The sequence below is a fragment of the Manis javanica genome, chromosome 15 (assembly GCF_040802235.1).
Source record: "Manis javanica isolate MJ-LG chromosome 15, MJ_LKY, whole genome shotgun sequence".
NCBI classification, from domain to species: domain Eukaryota; kingdom Metazoa; phylum Chordata; class Mammalia; order Pholidota; family Manidae; genus Manis; species Manis javanica.
The window spans coordinates 75863424-75885051 of NC_133170.1; the positions used below are offsets into that span (position 1 = coordinate 75863424).

Consider the following 21628-nt stretch of genomic DNA (forward strand, 5'->3'; position numbering starts at 1 on the left):
TTGAAAGATCCTTAGTTCATTTCAGTTCAGACATTTTTTTGAGTACCTGCCATGTGCCAGGCATTATGCTATCCCCTGAGAATACAGAAATGAGTTAGGCACAGTCTCCTTTAAAATGCTTGAAATGTGGTGAGGTGGCAAGACTCATAAACGGATAACTGTAATAAATGTAGAGTGTACTCTGCCAGAGCTAAGTGGCCAGGTTGCCATGAGAACACAAAGAAGGGCACTCTGGGAAGTTGGGGGTGCACAGAGAGCTTCCTGGAAGACATGATGCTGCAGCAAAGTCAAGAAAGACACAGAAGAATTAGTTCTGTGAAGCACTGGAGAGAAACATGTCCAGGGAAAGAGAGTTCAGGGGTAAAAGGGAGAATCACAGAAGATTGAAGGTTGGTGGGGATTGGCCTCAGAAGACTTTTTGTGCCTATAGGTTAGTAGAGAACCACTGGAAGATTTAAGCTAAAAAGGGTCTTTTCAGATTTACATTTTTCTTTCAGTGTCTTTTTACCTACTACTGTGGCCCTATTGGTGGGCATTAGGAGAACAAAGTCTTTTTTTCCTTGGAAAGGTAGCCTGTCTGTCCTTCTGTCAGCTTTTCAAGATCATCGTAGCTTTTGGTATTCTGCAGTTTCTCTGCGATGTATCTGGGGTTGGATTTCTTACTTTTTCTGCTTGGGGTTTCTTGAGTTTGTTCGGTGTCTTTCATCAGTTGGGAAGTTATCAGCCATTATCCCTTGAAATATTTCCTCTGTCCCATTCGCTCTGCCCATTATGGATATGCAGCTTAAACTTAGGTGTACTAACATATCTCTTCTGTTTTCCATCCTCCTGTCTCTCTGTGCTGCAGTCTGAGTAACGCCTTCCAATAGTCTTCTTGTTACTGCTAACTAGTCTTCTAATTTGGTAATTTGCTTTTCAACTGTCTCATGTGTTCTGACCCTCTTTTCATTGTGTCTTATATAAGAAACTGCAAGGCATCTTTCCAAAGTGGTCTTGACCATTTTACACTCCTACCAATAATGTATGAGGATTCTGGTTGTTCCACAATTGCCGTCATTTTGTGTTGTCCATCTTTGCACTGTAGCCTTCTTATGGGTATAGAATGTTTTCTCATGTGATTTTAGTTTCCATTTTCCTAGTGATCCATGATGTTGAGCACTATTTCATGTGCTTGTTAGCTATTCATGTATCTTCCTCTCTAAAGTATCTGTTCAGATCTTTTGCCCATTTTTAAAATCAATTTGTCTTTTTATTGTTGAGGTTTTTATATATTCTGAATATAAGTCCTTTGTCAGATATATGTGTTGCAAATACTTTCTCCCAATCTGGACCTTCAGATTTATAACATTAATGATGTCTTCTAATGCTTAGAAGTCTTCAATTTTGGTACTATTTTGGAGGTTTTAATTTCAATTATTTTTTATTTCTAGACATCTTGGGTCTTTTTTCAGTTTGGCATGTCACATTTTATGTTTTCTTATCCCCTAGAGATATTTTTAATCTTTAATCTAAACATAACACAATTGTCTTATATCTGATAATTATAGGATCTGAAAGTCTTTATGGATCTGTGTCTGCTGTGCTGGTTCTCGCTCATGAGTTCTTCATGGGTATGCTTGGTTTTGTTTTTCTATAATCTGATTCTTTTTATTAGAAAATTCTTTGGGGAGATTACTTGAACTTTGAATGAAGATTCCAAACTCCAAAGACAATTTGTTTTATTCTGCCAGGTCTAGAGGCACTACGAATGTGGTATTTAAAAAAAAATAACCTACAGAGAAGTTACAAAACCAGTACAGAGATTCTAACGCATCCTTCATCCAGCTTCCCCAAGAAAACCAGGAAATTAATATTGAGACAATACTATTTACATACGTACTGGAATTCTTCCAGTTTTCCCACCAGTGTGGTGGTGGTGGTGGTGTGCTTCTGGCCCACAGTCCAGTTCAAGCCCCCCTATTGCATTTAAATGTCATGTTTCTTTTCTCTCCTCCAATCTGTGACAATTCCTCAGTCTGTCTCTGTTTGCCCTGAACTTGATACTTTTGAAGAGTACTGACCAAGTATTGTGTGGAAAGTCTCTCAGTTTGGGTTTGCCCAAGGTTTGTCATGGCTGGACTGCAGTAGTGTGGCTTCACAGTAGCGGAGTGCGGGTGTGCCCTTCTGGGTGCCTGGCACTGAGGACGTATGACTCGGGTGTTTTCCTGGTGATGCTTTTATCACTTGGTTAAGGTCTGCCCAGCTTCTCCACTATGAAGTTGCTATTTCCTCCTTATTATTAATAAATCTTATGGGGAGATACTTTGAGACTGTTAAATGCCCTGTTTCTCAACAGACTGTAGCCTGCTAATTATTAGCCTTCATCCTGTAGTTGTTGCCTGTAACTTATTACTGTGATGCTTGCTAATGGAGATTTTCTATTTCCATCATTCGTTCTACATTTATCAATCAGAATTTTCTGTGAGGGAGAGCTGCCCTTTTCCCCCCATGCATTTCTTTATTCAATTATTTATTTACCAGTGTGGACTCATGAATATTTCTCTTATTCTGTGTGTTATACTCCATTACTATCATTTTATTGATCACATAGTCCCAGCCTTAGCCACTGGAGCTCCATCAGGTTGACACCTATATCCATTCAGTGAGCCTTCACCATTTTTTGAGCACTTCCTTTCTTTCTGGAGTCATGAGATGTTCCAGACCCATCTTGTATTTTTCCTGCCCCAGCCATAGAGTCAGCTGTTTCTCCAAGGAGTGTTGGTTCATTTATTAGAGAATGTAATTTAGACACCAATATCTGGGACTAGGTGTGCTTATTGCTACTAGGATGCCATTACTTTTAAACCCTCTCAGAGGACAGAGGTAGGAAGTAAGCATATATACAACTAACACACTGTGATGCTTGCCTAATGGCAATTTTCATAAATAGACATCTATAATTATTTCTCAGTCTATCCATTTGTATATATTAAAAACCATAAATTCATACTGATATTTCTAATTCCAATCCAACACCACAGAGTTCATTCTGGCGTTCTTTCTTTATTTGTAACTTCCTTTTCTACAAGAGAAAAACTGGATTCTCATCTATATGTTTAACTTATTTGTTCAGTTCTGTTAAACACATATAGTAGTGTCAGAATTGCTAACCCATACCTTTGTGAAAAACAAATATAGTATTATGTATTACAGTGCACTATCTGTGTATAGTTCCTTTTCTCTTGAACCTTGCAGAGTACAGTCAAAAGACTCTTTTACAAAGTTATTCAGGTTAATTATTTTCTTCTCCACCCCCTTCAGTGTAGTTATGTTATTTATTTGTGGTGTCGTAGGTTTGTTACTATTTGTGTCCCATTGGTTGGTGGTAATAATTTGCATTTGTGAAACATTAATATGGCTCTATCACTAATGTATCAGCACTTTGTTGCTTTTAAGAAGTCTTTTTTATTTTGTTCATTATTTTTAGCTGTTTTCAGTAGGAGGGTCAGTCCAAATAACCTAGCCTACCATATTACCAGAAATGAAGCCTTTTCTCTCTAAAGGTATGGTGAAAATCTTGCTGTCTTCATACATTAGGGAAGAAAAATATATATGTGACAAACTTCACTTCTGAATTCTATTGTTGAAGAGCTTGGGGAAGAATTGGCATACTGAAGCCTAGTGAGAACAAAAAGACTGTTTTACATGTTTTGCATTTATTTATCATCATCTAGTAGGTGTCTATCACTTCTTTTACTATAAATAATCAAGACAGTAGAAAGGCTTGTCGTGTAACATGCTGTCAATAGGGTTATGGCACCCATTACCTAATACGAAAGTTTTTAACAATAAAATCTTGAAGATAAAATACAGACCTCTAGTTAATTGAATTCCCCAGTTAAGCAAAGGGTAATTATAAACCCATTTGGGGTTCAAACTGGTATAGATTTTATTTTTTAAAGTGTATTCGTCTACCTTTCTGACACAGTAGTGTTGTCCATTCCACTTCTGTCAGGTAGAGTTCTACCACCACCCCAGTGATATGTAATCATTATAATTGCAAAATATGGGAAAATCCCAGATGCCCAACAATAAGGGAGCAGTAAATCATAACACATCTACTTGATGGAATATTATGCAGTCATTTAAAGTGATCATTAAGAATAGTAATAATAACATGGAAATGCTTTTGACACAATGCTAAGTGGAAAAGAAAAAAATCTCTATGAATAGTATAATTATAACTAATCATACACACACACTACATAGAAAGATTGGGGGGAAATCAAAATGCTGATTTTTGTTGATACATATTTTAAAACATAACCATTTTCTGCAGTGGGGTTCTGTTACATTTAATTGAATATTTTAATTACTTTTAAAGTAGTGTCCTAAAGCAACAGTTAACCACAATAAAGTACAAATGGTTTGAAATAATTCACTTTTTGTACTAAATTAGAAAAAATTCAGGGTTGTTGCTCTAATGTCACTTTAATTTTAATAAGCATTTTAAGAGGGAACAAAGTGGGAAAGGAAGGAGGTGCTACGTACTGAAGAAAGAGTCCAAGTGCAGAAACTGCAGGGCTGGGTAGGAATCCCAGCTCCAACACCAGCACCAGTGTGACCTTGGGAAGATGACTTACCCTTGGTATCCTCAGGGGTAAATGGGGAAAATCAGATTACCTACTTGTTCATGTTACTGTGAAAAGTAAATGAGATAATAAATGTGAAATGCTTAGAACAGGGTAACACGTATCATAGATGCTTGATATGTGAGCCATTAGGGGTTACCCGCCTCCTCCTCACTGTCACTCTTACTGCCACCACTCCCCCAGGTGTTTCAGGCAGATGCGCATTATCCAGCATGCCCTGGCAGAAAAAGAGGTTGAGAATTTCGCTCTTAAAGTAAAATCCAGTAAATCAGGCAGAGTATTAAAATAGTAATCTTTTCTAATATAATTTCTAAGTTAATTGGCTCACTTTTCTTTCTTTTTGACAAATAAGTTAAATGGATGCTCATGTGTTACTAATGCAATTTCCTTTCCTTCATTTAACGGGAAAGTACATAGTTAACTGTTCTGCTTTAGCCAGTTTAAACAAATTTAAGTGTTCCAGTTTGGGGGAATGTTCATGTTATTAATCATGTCAATAAGGATGATCATGGAACAGCTCTGTTCAATGGAAAGAAAGTAAACTGTCCTGGTTGGTACTCTGACCAAATCAGATGTATTAGGAGAAGGAACGCTCCATCAGTTTGTTTTGCCAACTTGAGGATGAATTAAATAATAATAACCCAAGCACTCAGATAGTAAACAGAGTTCATTTCAGATGGTTCAAAGACTCTATAAGTATTAAGCTTTTCAGCACGCTTTAATAAAACCAGTTATTTCTCAAATGTCTTCTTTACCATCCAATATGTATACAATAAAAGTAAAAGAGGCTTATATTTTTCAGAATATTAGAAATGAATATCTAAATATAAATGTTTCCTAGTACCCAGTGGTGGCAAGGTATTGGGAAGGAGGCATATTTATTGGAAAGGGTAGAAATTAATACAAGCTTTTTGGGGGACAGTTTGGTAATACCTATCAAAATAAATATTCATATCCTTTTACCTAGTGATTTCACTTATAGGAATTTATTCACTTGTAGGGTGTTCTCCCACAAGCAAAAGATTGGGTAAGCAAAAATGTCTTTTGCAGCAATGTTTATAATAGCAAAGAATTGGTACACTAAACACTCATAAGTAGGGACTAGTTAAATTATGGTATATTCCTGTAACTACAATTGTTAAGTATAAGGTATATCTACATATTGACATGGAACGATGTTAAAACCTATTTTAAGACAAATATTTTAGTAATGTTTAAGATAGATATGAATAGTAAGTTTCTAGAAGGATTCACAGAAACATCTCTTACATGGATAATATTACAGTTATCATTGGAAAGTAGCCCTGATGACTGTGGATAAGTGGGGACTTTAACTTTAATTTCATTTTTTCGGTTCTCTTTAGTTATCTTTATTCTGAATATCATTGCCCATATTATAGAAAAAATGTTAAAAAGTTTAAAAAGAAAAAAACAAATACCTGGACTAAAATCTTACCATCTTTTTAACATTGATCTGTGATTATAGATGTCATTCTTTGCCACAGTTTTGCCACAGCTGTTATTGTCTGCTTAGTCAGACATGGTAGCAAAAACTCATCATTTGGGGAAGTAAACTGTAAGTACCATATCTGCCATTTTCTACTATAAGAATCAATTGTCCTAATAAGACACCACCACCACCACCACCAAAATAAGTCCCAGAGTCCAAATTTAGAAGTAGTGAAATTTGTATCTCCAAGGGAGGCATGGCTCCTGAATATTTGCTGGTTATTGAATACCTTTGAAAGACCACCAGGAAAGCAAAACTGAAAGGTATAGCTGCCAAATATTCTGTATTTCTTCCTATTTTTTAGTTTGACCCACCCACCTCCATGATGTTGGCCAAGTCACTTAACAGGCTGTTTTCAGTGCAGACCCCAGAAGTGGCTGTGCATGACAGCGCCCTGTCCATACACTTGGCGTTCTCAGTAGTACCTGATTTTTTAAAAAACAAAGGACTAATCCTTGGATCTTTTGCTATTTCCCTAAACTTCAGTGATTTGACTCAGTCCAAGAGAGTACTGAATCAGAAAAAGAGAAATAGGCATTCCTTTAGACCTGCCCTTTTTGTATTAATGTGTAAAGGAGGAATATCCTATAATTTGGGATAGTGAGACTCAGGGAAAATGACTCCTACATCTGTACACATGTGTATAGTAGGACAGGAACTCTAACTAACCCTGCTCATCTGACTCTTGACTTTGTTTCTCTCCATATACCACTCCTCTTCTCAGGAGCAGAGCACGTCTCTTCAGAGAGTCCACTATTATCCTGGCTAACTCTCCTACTTGAGGAACTTCAGAGAAGTTCTGAAACTAATTATGGAGCTAAGACTGGTTTTGTGGGCTTCCTGATACTTTAATCAGAAAGCATCTAGTACATTAGAGTTATGTACAAATTTAAGAGATTATTGCTTAATTTATGTGTAGAGACAGCTAATACTCATTCTATTAGTCAGTTGTAAAGGTCTGAACCAGATTCTATCTCTGAAAAAGAAGAAAATAATTTACTTTGAAAGATGCTTTAGCTCCTTGCAAATGGTTGGTTTATCACTTGGGGTGATCTGTCCCCTCCATCACCATCACAGGCAAATGACTGGCCACCCAGCTGGAGGTGGTGTGGTGTGGTGGGAGAGCACAGAACCAGGAGGCCGAAGACTAGGGAGTGCCACTCCCTCTCAGCATCTTCCTCCATGTCTGAAAAATGAGGCCAGCAATTCCTGCTTCTTAGGGCTGTTGAAGAGTCTAATGGGAGATGTAGATTAAAAGCCTTTGTGAACAGTACATCCCTGGGCACATCTGAGAATCAAACATTTAAAGATGATATGATAGCTTAGTGGTTAGGAACTCAGACTCTGGAGTCAGGCTTCCTGGTACAAAGAGACCAATTTTATCTCTAGGAAGATCACTTTGAGAGGAGACTAATCTACAGGAGCATTTCTGACACCTCCTGGACTAGATTTGTAACCCTCAGTGTTGTCTCATGATTCATATCAAGCCAGTGATGCTCAGGATAAGGTCAGCTGCCTGAATCACCAGTGCTTTGCAAATCTAAACATATTTGAAACCCTGGTAGTCAACTGCATTAAGTACTGGCAATCATTTATGAGAGAGAATTTTCCTTATGAGCCCTAAATTATATTAGGTGGAATTTAAAGAGTCTTAAATAAAATTGCTTAGTATTAAAAAAGAAGGGAAGGAAAAAAAAGAGCCTTGCTAAATGTGACTGGTAAGGTTTGGTTCCAATAGTAAGTGATAGAGGAAGAACTACTTCAAGATACAAGAAGGCAGCATTGCAGTCCTAATTTGAGGGTAAGACACCTCAAGGTTTACCATTTTGACACCGGCGCTTATTGAGATGTTGGGCAAGTTCCTTCACTTCCCTGAGCCTGTTCCCTCATTAGTAAGTTAAGGATGATAGGCCCTACTTTGGTTGTGACCAAATTACATATTGTGGGATGATGCATTTAAAGCATTTAGCATAGTTCTTGGTAGATAGTAAGCATTCAGTAAATATACAAATGTTATTTTTAGGCAAGGATGACTAACATGGTGTTTCTAAGTGATTAAGGAGACTAAAACAAGCTGGTGGTGTATGAAATTAAATTTAGAATAAGGAAGAAAAAGAGATGGTTTAATTTTTGTTGTGTGTTTTGTAATTGTTTAAAAATTAAAACCATAGGTTAAAATTTTTATGTGAGTCTCACGTGGGGACAACATTTGTTGAAACTGGGACCAAAACAACGATGGGCAATTAGTTATATAGCACTTGAAGATAAAAAGAACTTTGAACATGTAAACTACTAATGTGAGAGCCTCATTGAGCAGCTAGCCTACCATTTCAACATTATCACCATCGTCCCACCTTCCCCAAAAGCCTTCCCTAACCATTTTAGCACATGGTGATCTCTCCCGAGTACTCATAAAGCTTACTGACCCCATTTGGCCTCCAGAAAGCACTGAGGCAGTTACTTGACCCGCTCCGTGGCTCCCCTCTCTCCAGGGCAGGGCAGTGTCCAGCGTTCCTCAGTGAGGGCTGGGCTGGGCACTCAGGAGGAGGACAGGAATTCTACTCAGGGAGCATTCTTTCAAAATACTCTCCTGCATATTCGAGAGAAGGTGCTGACACCCTGAATGTATTTGGTGTTTGCTGTGTTTCAGCTTTAGGGAATAAATGGATTAGAGTAGGAATTGAGCACCTCAACCAGTACAATCCCAAGAATCAAAAGTTGCAAAAAATGTCCTTGAGGAATAAATGGCAAAAATCTTAACAGAAACAACAGGGAATTTCCAATACTGCCCATATTGAGTGGAAGTGAGAAATGCAGAGGTGATTTGCTCGGGCCCTGATGAGGAAATGGATGGGAGAAATAAAGGAATTTCCAAGGTAGTCGGTATATCTGTATTCTTTCATGTAAAATGCTGAGACTTTCAGTTTGGTGGATGTTCGCTGAGCTGATGCTATGTGCAGAGTAATAATGGTAGCTAATACTTGAAAGCTTACTATTTCCCAGGCTGTTTCCTCTGATCAGCAAAGTAGGCCTGGACCTACACAGAGTCATTTATGGTGGACAAGGGGTGGGAGTTTGTCTTGTTTGGGCACTAGAAAACAAATGGACCAGGAGCAGGCCACCAGTCTGTCTCATCCTCGCAAAAACAAAAGTTCAAAGAGATGCCTGAGAAATGGAAGGCATCCCTTTTACTCCCTTGATTCCTGAGTAGTTCTCTTTGCACCACTCTGAAGGTGTCCTCTGCTTGCAGGCATCAGAAGTTGAGAGACAGCTCTCCATGCAAGTCCATGCCCTCAGAGAAGACTTCCGGGAGAAAAGCTCATCAACCAACCAGCATATCATCCGGCTGGAAAGCCTTCAGGCCGAGGTGAGCGCCCCCGCGAGGCAGTGCTTGGAGAGGGAAGTGTTTTCCTCCTTGGAGGTGCTGCACTGGGTCCTTTGGATAAGGAGCCCTTTGAACTAGGAAACAAAACCCTGCTCTATCTAAAACCTCTGAAAAGCGATGTATCTGTGAGAAACTAACGGGGAACATTTGATCCATGTTCCTTTGGGTGGCCTCTTGTCTACCCAGAGAAATAAGTCTGCTTACAGTTACTGCCAAGTGTGTTAAAATCATGAATTTCTCACACTTTACTGGCTAATTTGACCCTTCCAAAAATATCCCTGCCAGTCCTAAATAGAAGGTAGGAAAGGGACTCTTGCCTTTCTTCATTCCAGTTAGATCCAGTACAGTCCACCTTAATGGGACCTACTGTTATTCTCACCTATAAGATGAGAGTAATAGAACTGTGTGCCTCTAGGGTCGCTATAGGTGTGGGTGTCCGATGAGTTAATGGGTGGAAAGTACTTTGCTGGTGCTTTGAGCAGAGCTATGTTACTGAAAGCATCTGAGAGGCAGAACTTGGTAGCCGGGGTCTATGGGCCTGAGTGCCAGGGGGAAAGGGAAAGTAGCACTTAGGGGACAATACTGTGAGGATCAAGGTAGTCTCAGGGGAGGGTCATAACAGCAGCCCAAATGGGCTCCTCCCCCCCAGGGAGGGTTGCATCTGCACCTGAGGACCCCTTGGCCAAGTGTCTGAACAGCAGCCTTCCAGCTAAGTTACCCTTCGAGGGACAGGCCAGGGCAGGTGCATATGCGTCTGCACTGTGATTAAGTGCTGCTCCCCTGCTGCAGAAATGACCTGAAGATGTTTTTCCTAAAGTCTGTCCATATCTTCTCTTTTCTCCTACCTCTCATTCCCTTCCTTCCTCCCTTCCCTTGGAATTCCTACTGGTATTGAGCAGCAGGTTCTCGAAGTAAGTAGTTTGCTCCCGGGGGGTTTGGCATGCCTGTCTGTGGCCATTTGTGTGCATGCCTTGCCGTTCAGCTGCCTCTGCCAAGCTCTTACTCCTTCCAGTTGCCTGTCTTCCTCTCCACTCTACTCACTGTTTCGAGATCCCTGTGACACAGGGTCATTCCCAGGAATGATTGCCAGATTTGGTCACAGGTTGCAGGGGGTAGGTTGGGGTGAGGGAGTTGCCACCTAATGCCAATTCCTTGCTTCATCTGGCAACAGGGCTACTTTAACAGCCAAGCATTGTTCATTTCAAATAAGTTACTTCATGTAGCTCTGTACTTGTTAAGTTCTTCTAAGGCGCTGGGGGTTGTGATCAGAAATGTATTATTATTTCACTGAGTGAAACCTGGGAAACAGATTATCCATGGAAGGAAAATGTAACGGTTAGAGGGTTTTTAAATGAAAATCAACTAGTAAAAATTCTCTTCACGTGGGAAATGTTGCTTCAGTGTGGAGAACAGCAGGTCCATTCACAGAAGTGGCCGCTTGGTCCCTTACCCAGGTGCACACTTGAGAGACAGTATTTCTTTTGGGGCCAGATGCCTAATCTCCCTGGACAAAGGCACATACCTCCCCAGGACAGCGTCCTAGCTGACTGAGCGGTGGCCAGGGAAGATCTGTGCCTGATGAGCAGAATTCTAGGAGAGAGAGCGAGAAGAGCCAAAAAGCAGAGGGGAAAGTGGGTTCCAGAGGACCTCAGACAAGTTAGACATGCATTTCAGAATCTCCCCGGGAGTCTGAGGTCGGCGCCCTTTGTGGATTATTCTCCAAGCCAAACTAGAGAGCATGAAGAGCATCTTCACCATGTCAGGAGAATATTTCCAACAAGAAGCTGGATGAGAGATCAGTCCAGCAGAGACCTGATAAGTGGGAGGAGCCAGGAATGCCTGCAGGACTCCAACCATCCCCCAAGGCATCCCATAGCCCCTGAGCAGGTGGCATTCTTGGGGTGAAGCATTGCTGGCCTTGGGGAATGCTGGCTCAGCTTCTCACCCTTCAGACCTTGAGGTCAGAGAAGACTTGGCATCCCATTCCTCTTTTCCTCTGTTTTCTCACTGACACTGAAGAGACTAGACAGACCTTCCTAAAAGAAGATACATATCTCTTGAGAGTGCCTAGATGCTCCGTGTACAAACATACCAGCCTGTTTAATAAAAGGAGAGAAATTGCTTCTATTCATAAGTTACTTGGCTGAGGCAAAAGACACTGTCCCTGTGCTGTTCCTTCCCAGGACCCGGGCTGATGCAGGCACTGCCTTCTTTCCTGTACCCTGCTAGCTCCCCCGTTAACTTGGGGCCCTGGGTCTGAACTGTGGCCTCTAGGTCCAGACCTGCCCCCAGGGGGCAAAGGACAGAAAAGAACTGTAGTGTAGGAAAATACAGCAGCTCCAAAGGCTGGCGTGGGCATCTTCTTGTGCTCATTACTTGAGAAGGAAGAATCCTACAGCAGATTAGATTTTACTTCCCAGTAAATTGTGGGGTTGAGGTAAAGTAGGCAGGCAAGGTGGGGCCCTTCTTTGTCTTATCTGTGGAATTTCCAGAACACTAACCTTCCCTTTCTCTGCCTGGCATCCCACATTCCAGCTTCCACCCTAACTCCCACCCCTTCCCAGACAGGTTTCTGGAGGGGAGGGGTTTTCTCCTCAACCTGGGAATCCACAGCTGTTCTCTCAGAGGTGGCGGCAACAGGCAGAGCACCTGGGGAGACACGTGCCTTTTCGTTTGGGGCTAGTCCCTCCTTTGCTAGTCACCTGCACGGGTGTAACTCCACACCACCTCTGTGGTTCTCCACCCTTTCAGATCAAGATGCTGTCAGACCGGAAACGGGAGCTTGAGCATCGCCTCAGCGCCACCTTAGAGGAAAATGACCTGCTCCAGGGAACCGTGGAGGAGCTTCAGGACCGGGTGCTGATCCTGGAGAGGCAGGGCCATGACAAAGACCTACAGGTACTGCGGCAGAGAAGCTGTCCCGTAGAACCAGGGCCAGGTAAAAGGAGCGCTTCACTGCCGAGCCCGAAGGAAAAGCTAGGAGGCTCATGCCGCCCCTGGGGTCAGGGTAGATGCAGCCGAGGTCTCTGCGGGCCTTGTAGTCCTTGGGCACTCACTAACTTGGCCAGTCTGGCTGTGCCAAGAAGAAATACCTCACTACTCACAGGTCATCCTTCCATGTTTTATTCTGAGCCACTGGCCCCTGGAGCTGTTTCCCAGAGTTCTCTCTGGGCTATTACCAAGATTGGAGCACCAGGGGTGTCATTCTGCCTCCTAGGGTTTATGAAATCTGCTAGAGATTTCAGAGCGAGCCTGTGACTTTCAGTGCTCAGCTCACCATGCTCTCTCTCTCTGCTGCATTCAAGCTGATGCATTTAGTTGGCTGGCACTGAGCAGAAACCACTGCCCACTGAAAGAAGATACCCACTAAACACAGCAAGACCTAATATCCTACTTCTGCCAGTTGCTAGAAAAGGCATAAGCTGACCCCATTGTGAGCCTAATTAGCCCCTTCTTCCTAAAGGAAATTGCTTTGTCATGGCCATATTTGCCCTTATTTGGGAAATACCAACAGGCCTTAGCTGAATCCCCAGGCTCACACTTGACAAGAAACAGCCCCCTAAACAAAAAGACAATCACTCCCAGCCTCCCGTGAATTACAGAACAACATCTGCTACCAAGAGAGCTCTGCCAGGCTGGCCTAGGAGCACCTGGACCAGTGACTAAGAGTACATTGCTTCCCCTTGGGCCTCCTCTGAGCATGCCATGCGGTGGAGTAGATCACAACAATATCATTTGTGTAGAGGTGGTCAGCCAAGTATACTTGAGCACACGATGGGTCCCTGCCCAAAGACCAGGCCACAGAAAGCCCCCTGGCTCAGCAGAGATCACAGCTACTGATACTGTCAGCTAAGCTGCCATCTGAGTGATTAACCCCTTTAAGGACAAATTAGCCATTTTTCTCCCTCCAGGTTTTTGGTACCTTCAGTTCAGAACTTTGCATATAGTAGGGCCTCAATAAATGGTGAGTAGAAAATGATGCTAGCTAAAACCTCACAGCAGTTTTCAAGATGGAAAAGGAATTTGCTCATATTTTAAGGTTAATGTTAGTAATAGTGAGCATTCATATGCTTCTATACAGGGAACAGAGTGCTTTTGCATACATTCTAAAACTGAGGCTTAGAAAAAATGATTTTTCCAAAATAGTATAATAAGTCCTTGGTAGAGTCAAGAATAGAACCCTTACCTCTGATTCACCTGGTACTCGGTGATAATTTCTAGTGTATCACATGCCTCTTGCGAGTCAGTGTTTTACCAGCATGTATTAACCTGTCATACACTCTCCTTGGGGTTGCTGTGGTAGAGTCTGGAGAGGAAAAGGAAAAGAAGTACAGGAAAATGGAGAAGTGGCTCTGCTTAAAAGAATCTTTCAGTCTAGCATGAATTCAAAAATGAGAAGTGCTTATTTCATATTAAGAAATGGGGATCTGGGAGTGGAGAGGAGCCGGGACCAGTGTGGGCCATCCAGCAGCTGTTCTCTAGGAGTGAGAGGCGAGTCATGCCACGTTCGCACCCTCTCCATCTGCATAGTCCCTGTCCTCTGATTGGCCTTCTCTAAGAATGAGAGGGTGGCACTCACCTCAAGGCCCATCAGGTCAGGCAGTTCCCACTGTGATTTGGAAAACTGCACTTAAGGGCTGAATTCTCATCTTTCTCAACTCTTTGTATTTATTTTCCTTCAGTTTATATGAAACTCTCCTTAAATTGCTGCTAATTACCAGTGTCCTCCAGAAAGCCCTCTGCTGCTGCTGACATAGTCTGTACCAATACAGAAATAAGAATTCTACCTCACTCAGGTGGCAGTTGAATGGTTCTAAGTTAGACTTGTAATATGTAGGGCTGATGGCCTTAGAATGTATATAATCCCAGGATTTTAATCCTTTTCCTCAGACAAGGGATGAGAGGAAGGCTGAGCAGGCAGGGCAGAAGGCCTGCCATAGCCAGAGTGGCCCCCTTTTATCTGGCTCACTCTGTAATTGAGGTTCTACTGCCAAACAAAGATTTTTAAACCACATCAAATCCAACTCTGATTTTTTTGTTCAGGCTGAGAATAGGAATAAAAATTGTTATTTATTGAGCACCCAACAAGTTAAAAAAAAACAGGCATTTTGTTAAACTCTAAATACCCAGTAAAGGATTTTATCCCACCAAGGGCCTCTTACAACTTGCCCTGTTTGAAATTCAGCTGGACCTCTTGCAACATGTGTGCAGGGGCCTTGTCCCAGTGAGTGGTTGGATTTCATCAGCAGAGAAGGCAGGCCCCACTCACAGTGGGGTGACCCAGGAAGCAGGTGACCCAGAGCCTGGACCTGACTCTGATGCTGAGTGTGTACCATTAGGCAGATCACTTAAATCAAGCTGTCTCTGTTCCATCAGTGTAAATGGGGAGAGTGTCCCCACTTCTACCAACTTCAGGGACATGAGTATTGTGAGTCTGAACTTAGTATATTATGTAAACACAAGGCATTTGGTGTCTTCCTTGTTCATGCATATAAATACATTGAGTGTCACCTTCATTATATAAATGATGATCTTTCTTATTTTAGAGGGTCATTATATTTACTAGACTCTTTACTGGTTTGGTTCAGTTTTTCTGCATGTCTGTGGATCAGCTATTGGCCAGAGAGGGCAGACCTGTTCTCTTGCTGTTACAATGAATTAAGCACCTTCGAATGTGCATGAGTAATTGAACTAATTTTGCCCAGTGCATAAGAACCTGTACTTGTCTGTGCTGGACTTCTCCTGCTGGGATGTATGTGGAGCTGCTTAGAAAATAATTGTAAAGCATTTTCCAATTTAATATGCTGTTTGTAATTGTGCCAAGTGATTCCTAGGAATGTCTTTTATTTTTTTTTTAATCCTAATTTCTTCTTTCTGAGTTTGCCCAAAACTGGGGCTGGAGGTCTTCCCACTGGACCAGCAGGTATTGCTGATCCATGGGAACCATGCAGAGCAGGCTTGCCAACTCCTTTTTCATCCTCTGAGCAGCCAGGCTCCAAACTCTTCCTAGTTAAGATGCATCCAGATCTCTGGTGCCATTAGCCAACCCTTATCTGATACTGAGCAGCAGAGGTGAGGCACCCAGGGCACCTAGAGGATTGGCTCCAGTCTCTGTAAGGCAGCTTGCTCCATTCAGAACCACAGAGCTGAGTTGCTGCCTGCTGCCCTGTGGTCTCTGGGTCTTTGGAGAGAAGGAGGAGCCTGGCCTGTAAATTGTGATCCCTGCAGTGCTGTCCCCTCCCCACCACTGGTATCGCCCTCCTTCTCTGAGCTACACATGCTGTGTGGGCCCTTCCCAGGCCAAGTGCCTTATCTGTAAACTGAGGTAAGACCCAGAAAGTTGGGGAGAATGCTTTTCCCATGGGATTGGGAACTCTGGGTATTACTGCCCAGACATTATTCCAAATCCTACCCCCAACTCCTTTCCAAACAATCCTTTCCCCTTAATTTTTTCATTAAAATACAATACACGTATGGTAAAGCACACAAATCTCAAGTGGACAGCCCAGTGGATTTGTACAAATACATAAACCCATGTAACCACCACCCAGTTCAAATATATCCCACTTGAGCAGCCTACATGCCTCCCTCCTGCCCCCTCCCAGTCAGTACCATGCCCCTTCTCCAAAAGCAAGCCTCTATTCCAGCTTTCATCTCTTCATCTCAGTGACGTTTTGGAACATCTTACAAGTGGAATCATGTGTTACATATTGTTTTATGCCTGGCTTATGCTCAACATCATGTCTGAAATTCATCCATGATCTGGCATAGCGTAGCAGCTGGTTCTTTTTTCACTACTGTGTAGCATTCCAGCATGCAACTACATCCATGCTCTTGTTTATTGGCGTTTGGATTGCTTCCCATTTGTGGCCTTATGAACAACATCCTATTTGTCTTTCATGGGCATGTGTAGCCCTTTGTGTCGGGGCTGATGATCAGTGCATGTCACCCATCAGAAAGGGCCAGTTTTCCCCATCAGCAGTGAAAGTTCTGGTTATTCCACATCCTCACCAATACTTGATATCATTTTGTTATTATTTATTTTTTTATTTGTTTGTTTTCTCCATTCTGGTGGGAGTCTAATGGTATCTTACTTGTGTGCTTGCATGTATGTGTTTAATTTTTTATTTTGGAGAATTTCAGACAAACTAAAGAATAGTATAATGATGCCCCATGTACCCCATTGCCCAGCTCTACAACGATCCCTGGCCAGTTCCACTGCATCACATCCACTTGCTCCTCTCTTACTTATTTTGAGGTAAATCCCAGGATTTTTGTAACTTCCACCTGTAAATAAAGAATACCTCTAAATGATAAGAACTTTAAAAAATAGAACCACAGGACTGTTAAGCCAAAAAGTTTAGCAATATTTCCTTAATGTCACCAAATATTTAGTGTTCAGATTTAGTTGTCTTACAGGTGTCATAATTGTTTCTCATACTTGTCATTTGAATCAAGGTACAAATTGAAGTAGACCTACACACCACAGTTGATTGCTATGTCTCTTTTAAGTTTTTTTTAATCTATAGATTCACCATTTATCTTTTTTTTCCCTTGAAATTTATCTGTTGAAGAAACTGAACTGTTTGTCCTATAGAATTTCCCAAATCTGGGTTTTGCTGAAAGTATCTCCCAAATGTAATCAGCATGTCCCTCGCTCTGTATTTTTCTGTAAATGGATCTAGAAGCATGATTGGGTTCAGGATCCGCTTTTCTTGGTTGTTTTTGGTTGAGGAAGCCTCACTGCCATTTGATTTCTCTTTGAAAGCTGCATCAAAGTCAGCTGGAGCTCCAGGAGGTGCGGCTCTCCTACCGGCAGCTGCAGGTGAAAGTGGAAGAGCTCGCTGAGGAGAGGAGCCTGCAGAGCTCCGCCGCCACCAGCACGTCCCTGCTGTCTGAGATAGAGCAGAGCATGGAGGCCGAGGAGCTGGAGCAAGAGAGAGAGCAGGTGCCCACATCCCTGTTGCTCCAGCATGTGAGCTTGCCAGCGGAAAGTGGGGGGCAGGCTGTGGACTTAAAGAGCCCATCAGCCTTCCCGTCAGCCAGTGCCTACTGTTTCAGCTCCAAACTGGAAGGGCCTGTAGCCCTGTGCCTCGCAAGCCCCTAGGCCTGATGGCTAGGGCTGTCCTGAGGCAGGCCCTGACCGAAATGTCCCTGGCTCACCATCACCCCAGGGGCTCTTAGGAAGTGCCTGTTAATTAATCATCAGCCTCATACCCCTTGTATTGACAGGGTTCTAGAATATTCTCAATCCATTCAGTCGGCTTCTTTTCATACTACTCATAACCACTTATTCCCCCTAATCAAGTACTGACTCCTACCAAAGTCTGACTATGTACAGAAGTGTTTTATATAGCAAATGAGAGGAACTAAGGGGCAGGGAACAAATCGGGAGTCTGTAGAGATGTTACCAGGCCAAGAAGTATCTTGGGATCCCAGAATATTTCTTAGGTGATTAAAAAACAAAAAATCCTTTCTCCTAGAACTAGTATCTTGGCTGTCAGTATCTTGGGTTCATACCTGAGAAAAAGACCAGTTGTCAGTCTTCTCTAGAGTCCATAATCAAGAATAATTCTTTGTGGGGCAGCTGAGACTGCAGCTCTGGGAGGCCTACTGCCAGGTTCGCTATCTTTGCTCACACCTCCGAGGAAACGACAGTGCTGACTCGGCCGTCTCCACGGACTCCTCGATGGACGAGTCTTCAGAAACCTCATCTGCCAAGGATGTGCCGGCCGGCAGCTTGCGCACTGCCCTCAGTGAGCTCAAGAGACTGATACAGAGCATCGTGGATGGCGTGGAGCCCACGGTAGGAGGCCAGACTGAGACGCTCCTCACCCCACAGGATCGGCTAGTGGGAGGTAGAAACCAAGTGCAGGGGGTGAGGCTAACCGTGGAACCTTTTAAAAATTGTGCAGTTTTTTTCTGAGTGCTTATTGTGGGAGAGCAGTGAATAGTGGTGATCAGGGAGAGGGGCTGAGTGCCAGGGAATGGAAGGCTGCAGAGGCTTCTTCCTGCAGACACCAGGCTACAAATGGAGTCTTTTCTCCATACAGTTATGCACAGGCTATAGTGGCCTCAAGTTCAAGCGCTTTTCTTGGAAGCTTTGAATATAGAAATTTGGATCCAGATAAAAAATGCAAGTTACTTTTCTGAAGCCCATTGTTCCTAGTGGTGGGGTTAGCTATGAATAGGCAAAACTAAAAGATCTGAAGCTTCTGCTAGAAGATCTGAGGAAGTTGGGAAGATTAACCAGAGCCTTTTAGAATTACAGACATGGCTCCCCCTGAGGCAGAGAGGAATGTCCCCCAGGCTTCCAGGCAGACTGGCATCTCCCCCAGCTTCATGACAGCCTTCTGTGGCCTGCCTTTCCACCACACTTCAGCTCTCAGGCTACTGTTTCTCTGCAGGTCTCACCCTCCTTCAGAACAGTTGTCTTTCTGCCCGAGTTAGATGGAGTCGGATGACAGGGTGCCCGCCCCTATCTGACCCGGCTGTGTTGGTTTGTGGAATGTATCATAGCGTGGGGGCCAGAGGCTGGGTCACCATGTGAAAAGGGAGCATGTCAGGGTGAGGTGAGCTGTTCACTCCAGCTTCCCTTCCCTGAAGCCTAAAACAGAAAGAAAATAATATCTAGCTATTGTTTGCGGTGGAAATTGAGCAAGACAATCTCTCTCCTCTAACCCTTTCTTTCTTCCTTCCTTTGTGTCTCCTCTCTTTCTTTCTCTCTGCTCCCCGCCCCACTGCCCTCTGCCCTCACAATGCTGCCCTCCCCTATCTCTGCACCCCCTGCCCCCCCACCCTCTGCCCTCACAATGCTGCCCTCCCCCATCTCTGCACCCCCTGTCCCCCCACCCTCTGCCCTCACAATGCTGCCCTCCCCCATCTCTGCACCCACCGCCCCCCACACCCTCTGCCCTCACAATGCTGCCCTCCCCCATCTCTGCACCCCACACACACCCCACCCTCTGCCTTCACAATGCTGCCCTCCCCATCTCTGCACCCCCCATCCCCCCGCCCTCTGCCCTCACAACGCTGCCCTCCCCCCTCTCTGCACCCCACACACACCCCGCCCTCTGCCCTCACAATGCTGCCCTCCCCCATCTCTGCACCCCACACACACCCCCCCCTCTCCCCCCACAATGCTGCCCTCCCCCCCCTCTGCACCCCACACACACCCCCCCCCCTCCCCTCACCATGCTGCCCTCCCCCATCTCTGCCCTCCCCCATCTCTGCACCCCCCCCCCCCCGCTGCCTTCACCATCTCTGTGGTTGGCGGCTCTCTCTTTTACTGTCAGAGCTCTCGGAGGCTTGACGATGACTCCTTAGAAGAACAGATAAGGCAGACCAGTGAGGATTCGAGAGCTCTGAGGGAGCTCATGGAGGGAGAGAGGGGTAAACTGAGGCAAAGCCTCGAGGAGCTGCAGCGACTCCACAGTCAGGTGAGCACCTCAGTCCAGCACAGGGGATGTGCACAGGCTCTCTGGGGACCACTGTGAGGGTCCCTCTCCCGGGTCTGTTTGAGAAGCAGCTCTCTGGCAGCTCCTCAGTGGACGGTGACCTGAAGTTGGGTGAGCTGGTGTCTTCCAGGGAAGTAGTAAGTCCTCTGGTTTAGCCCAAAGTAAAAGTGTCAGGATAAGAGTAGCTGACCCTCCATTTCCTCCAGCTACACGCTGTCTTCTACAGAGCCTGAAGAATCTGGTGGAATCTGACAGCTTAAAGTGCCACAGCTTCCAGGACACTTACAGATGTTTTTCTGACAGCTTCTGAGCAGGGAGGTCTGCAAACCAAGGGACAGTTGACCTTTGCCGGCCTGCCCTCTCTCTGTAAGAGCCGTGGTCCCCTCTGCCGGCCGGCGTTGCAGCTTGAGAAGCACCTCCCGCCGCTCTCACTGCTCCTTTCCCTTTGGATCATTTCATCTCTCTTGCAAACACCAGAGAAGAACATCTGTATTCTGATCCAAATGGGTTTTAAAGGGCTTAGGAGCAGTCCCACCCAGAAAGGAGCTTCTAAAATCTATCCCAGGAAGTAAGTAAAGGCGCTTCCTTTTGACTAGGGTCTTGTGTAAAGGTTCTGCCCCACTTGGCACTGAACAGGTAGCATCTGAACCCTGCCCCCACCCAGCTGCCCCCTTCTTTCCTTGTCCAAAGCAAGTATCCCTTCCTGCCACACGACATTGCTGAGATGGAATGTAGCCTGGCTTTCAGTTCAATCAATATCCTTAAGTTTAAAGGGCCTCATAGAAATAAACACGTGTCTTTTTTTGTGTTGCACCCATTAGACTTCCTAATATTCTCTTGGAAGACATTGGGAGACTCACACAGCCACCACTGCACTCTTCCTTCTGGCAGGTGGATGTTCTCTTGCCTAAAACAAGACCCTCAGGTGGTTGTTTGGCTAGGGAGTAGTTCAGACTTAAGACAGATCTTCCAAACTGGAAGAAGAAAATACAAGAGAAAGTGGATCTAAAGGTTCTTTGGATTAATAAAAGTTTCATTTATGTCAAAGGCTAGATTTCAGTGGGAGCTTCTGTTTATCGGTTCTTCGATATTAGCTGGCTTTTTGTTTTGTTACATTGCTTCTCGGAATTACAGAACTGAAAACACCAGAGGCCGTTATTTCATTCAGAAACATAAGCAAAGTGTAGGTTGCTGAGAGTCTGATGTGGAAGTGTTTAGGAAGCTATCTCCATCAAGGAACTTTCCTTCAAACTTCAACTGATAACTAGTTTAGGCCAATTCCTGTGTATTGCTTTTCAAAAAGCTCATCAGGCAGAGAGTTACTCTTCATTCCAGTGGGGGTATAGAATTGGGCTTCTCTCGTGGATCATCTCTTCCTAAAAGCCCAGCAAACCTCTCAACCAGATTGCATCCATCCAGAACTGTCCCCTGGGTGTAACACTGGCTTCCCGAGGCAGTGCGGGGAAGCAGATTGAGTCCCAATAGTAGTGGAAACGGCAGCCACCACAGCAGGCATGACGCTCCTCACACAGTTAGCTCAGCATCTGGGCACCCTTGTGCACCTGCGCTGCACCAGACCCTGGAGACACAGGATGAATGTGGTGCACCCCTGCACCCCAGAACCTCTCAGTATCGTCAGGAGAGT

The 21628-nt window shown here is 44.0% G+C and overlaps 1 protein-coding gene across 5 annotated transcripts in view; it reads left to right on the forward strand.

The window, feature by feature from the left end:
• The window catches only part of BICDL1 (BICD family like cargo adaptor 1), an 84704-nt gene that overhangs the window by 50767 nt on the left and 12309 nt on the right, over positions 1–21628 (forward strand). For 3 of the 5 annotated variants that reach the window (XR_012125350.1, XM_036993111.2, XM_073222244.1), the window contains exons 3-7: positions 9392–9508; positions 12278–12424; positions 17295–17474; positions 18114–18332; positions 19822–19965. Coding sequence is in view for 4 of the 5 variants with exons in the window: in XM_036993111.2 (XP_036849006.2) it covers positions 9392–9508; positions 12278–12424; positions 17295–17474; positions 18114–18332; positions 19822–19965 (807 nt within the window). In the remaining variant the exon portion in view is untranslated. Of the gene's footprint in view, positions 1–9391; positions 9509–12277; positions 12425–17294; positions 17475–18113; positions 18333–19821; positions 19966–20209; positions 21038–21628 lie in introns of those variants that run through there. The other 2 variants (XM_073222245.1, XM_036993112.2) reach the window with 2 other exon arrangements.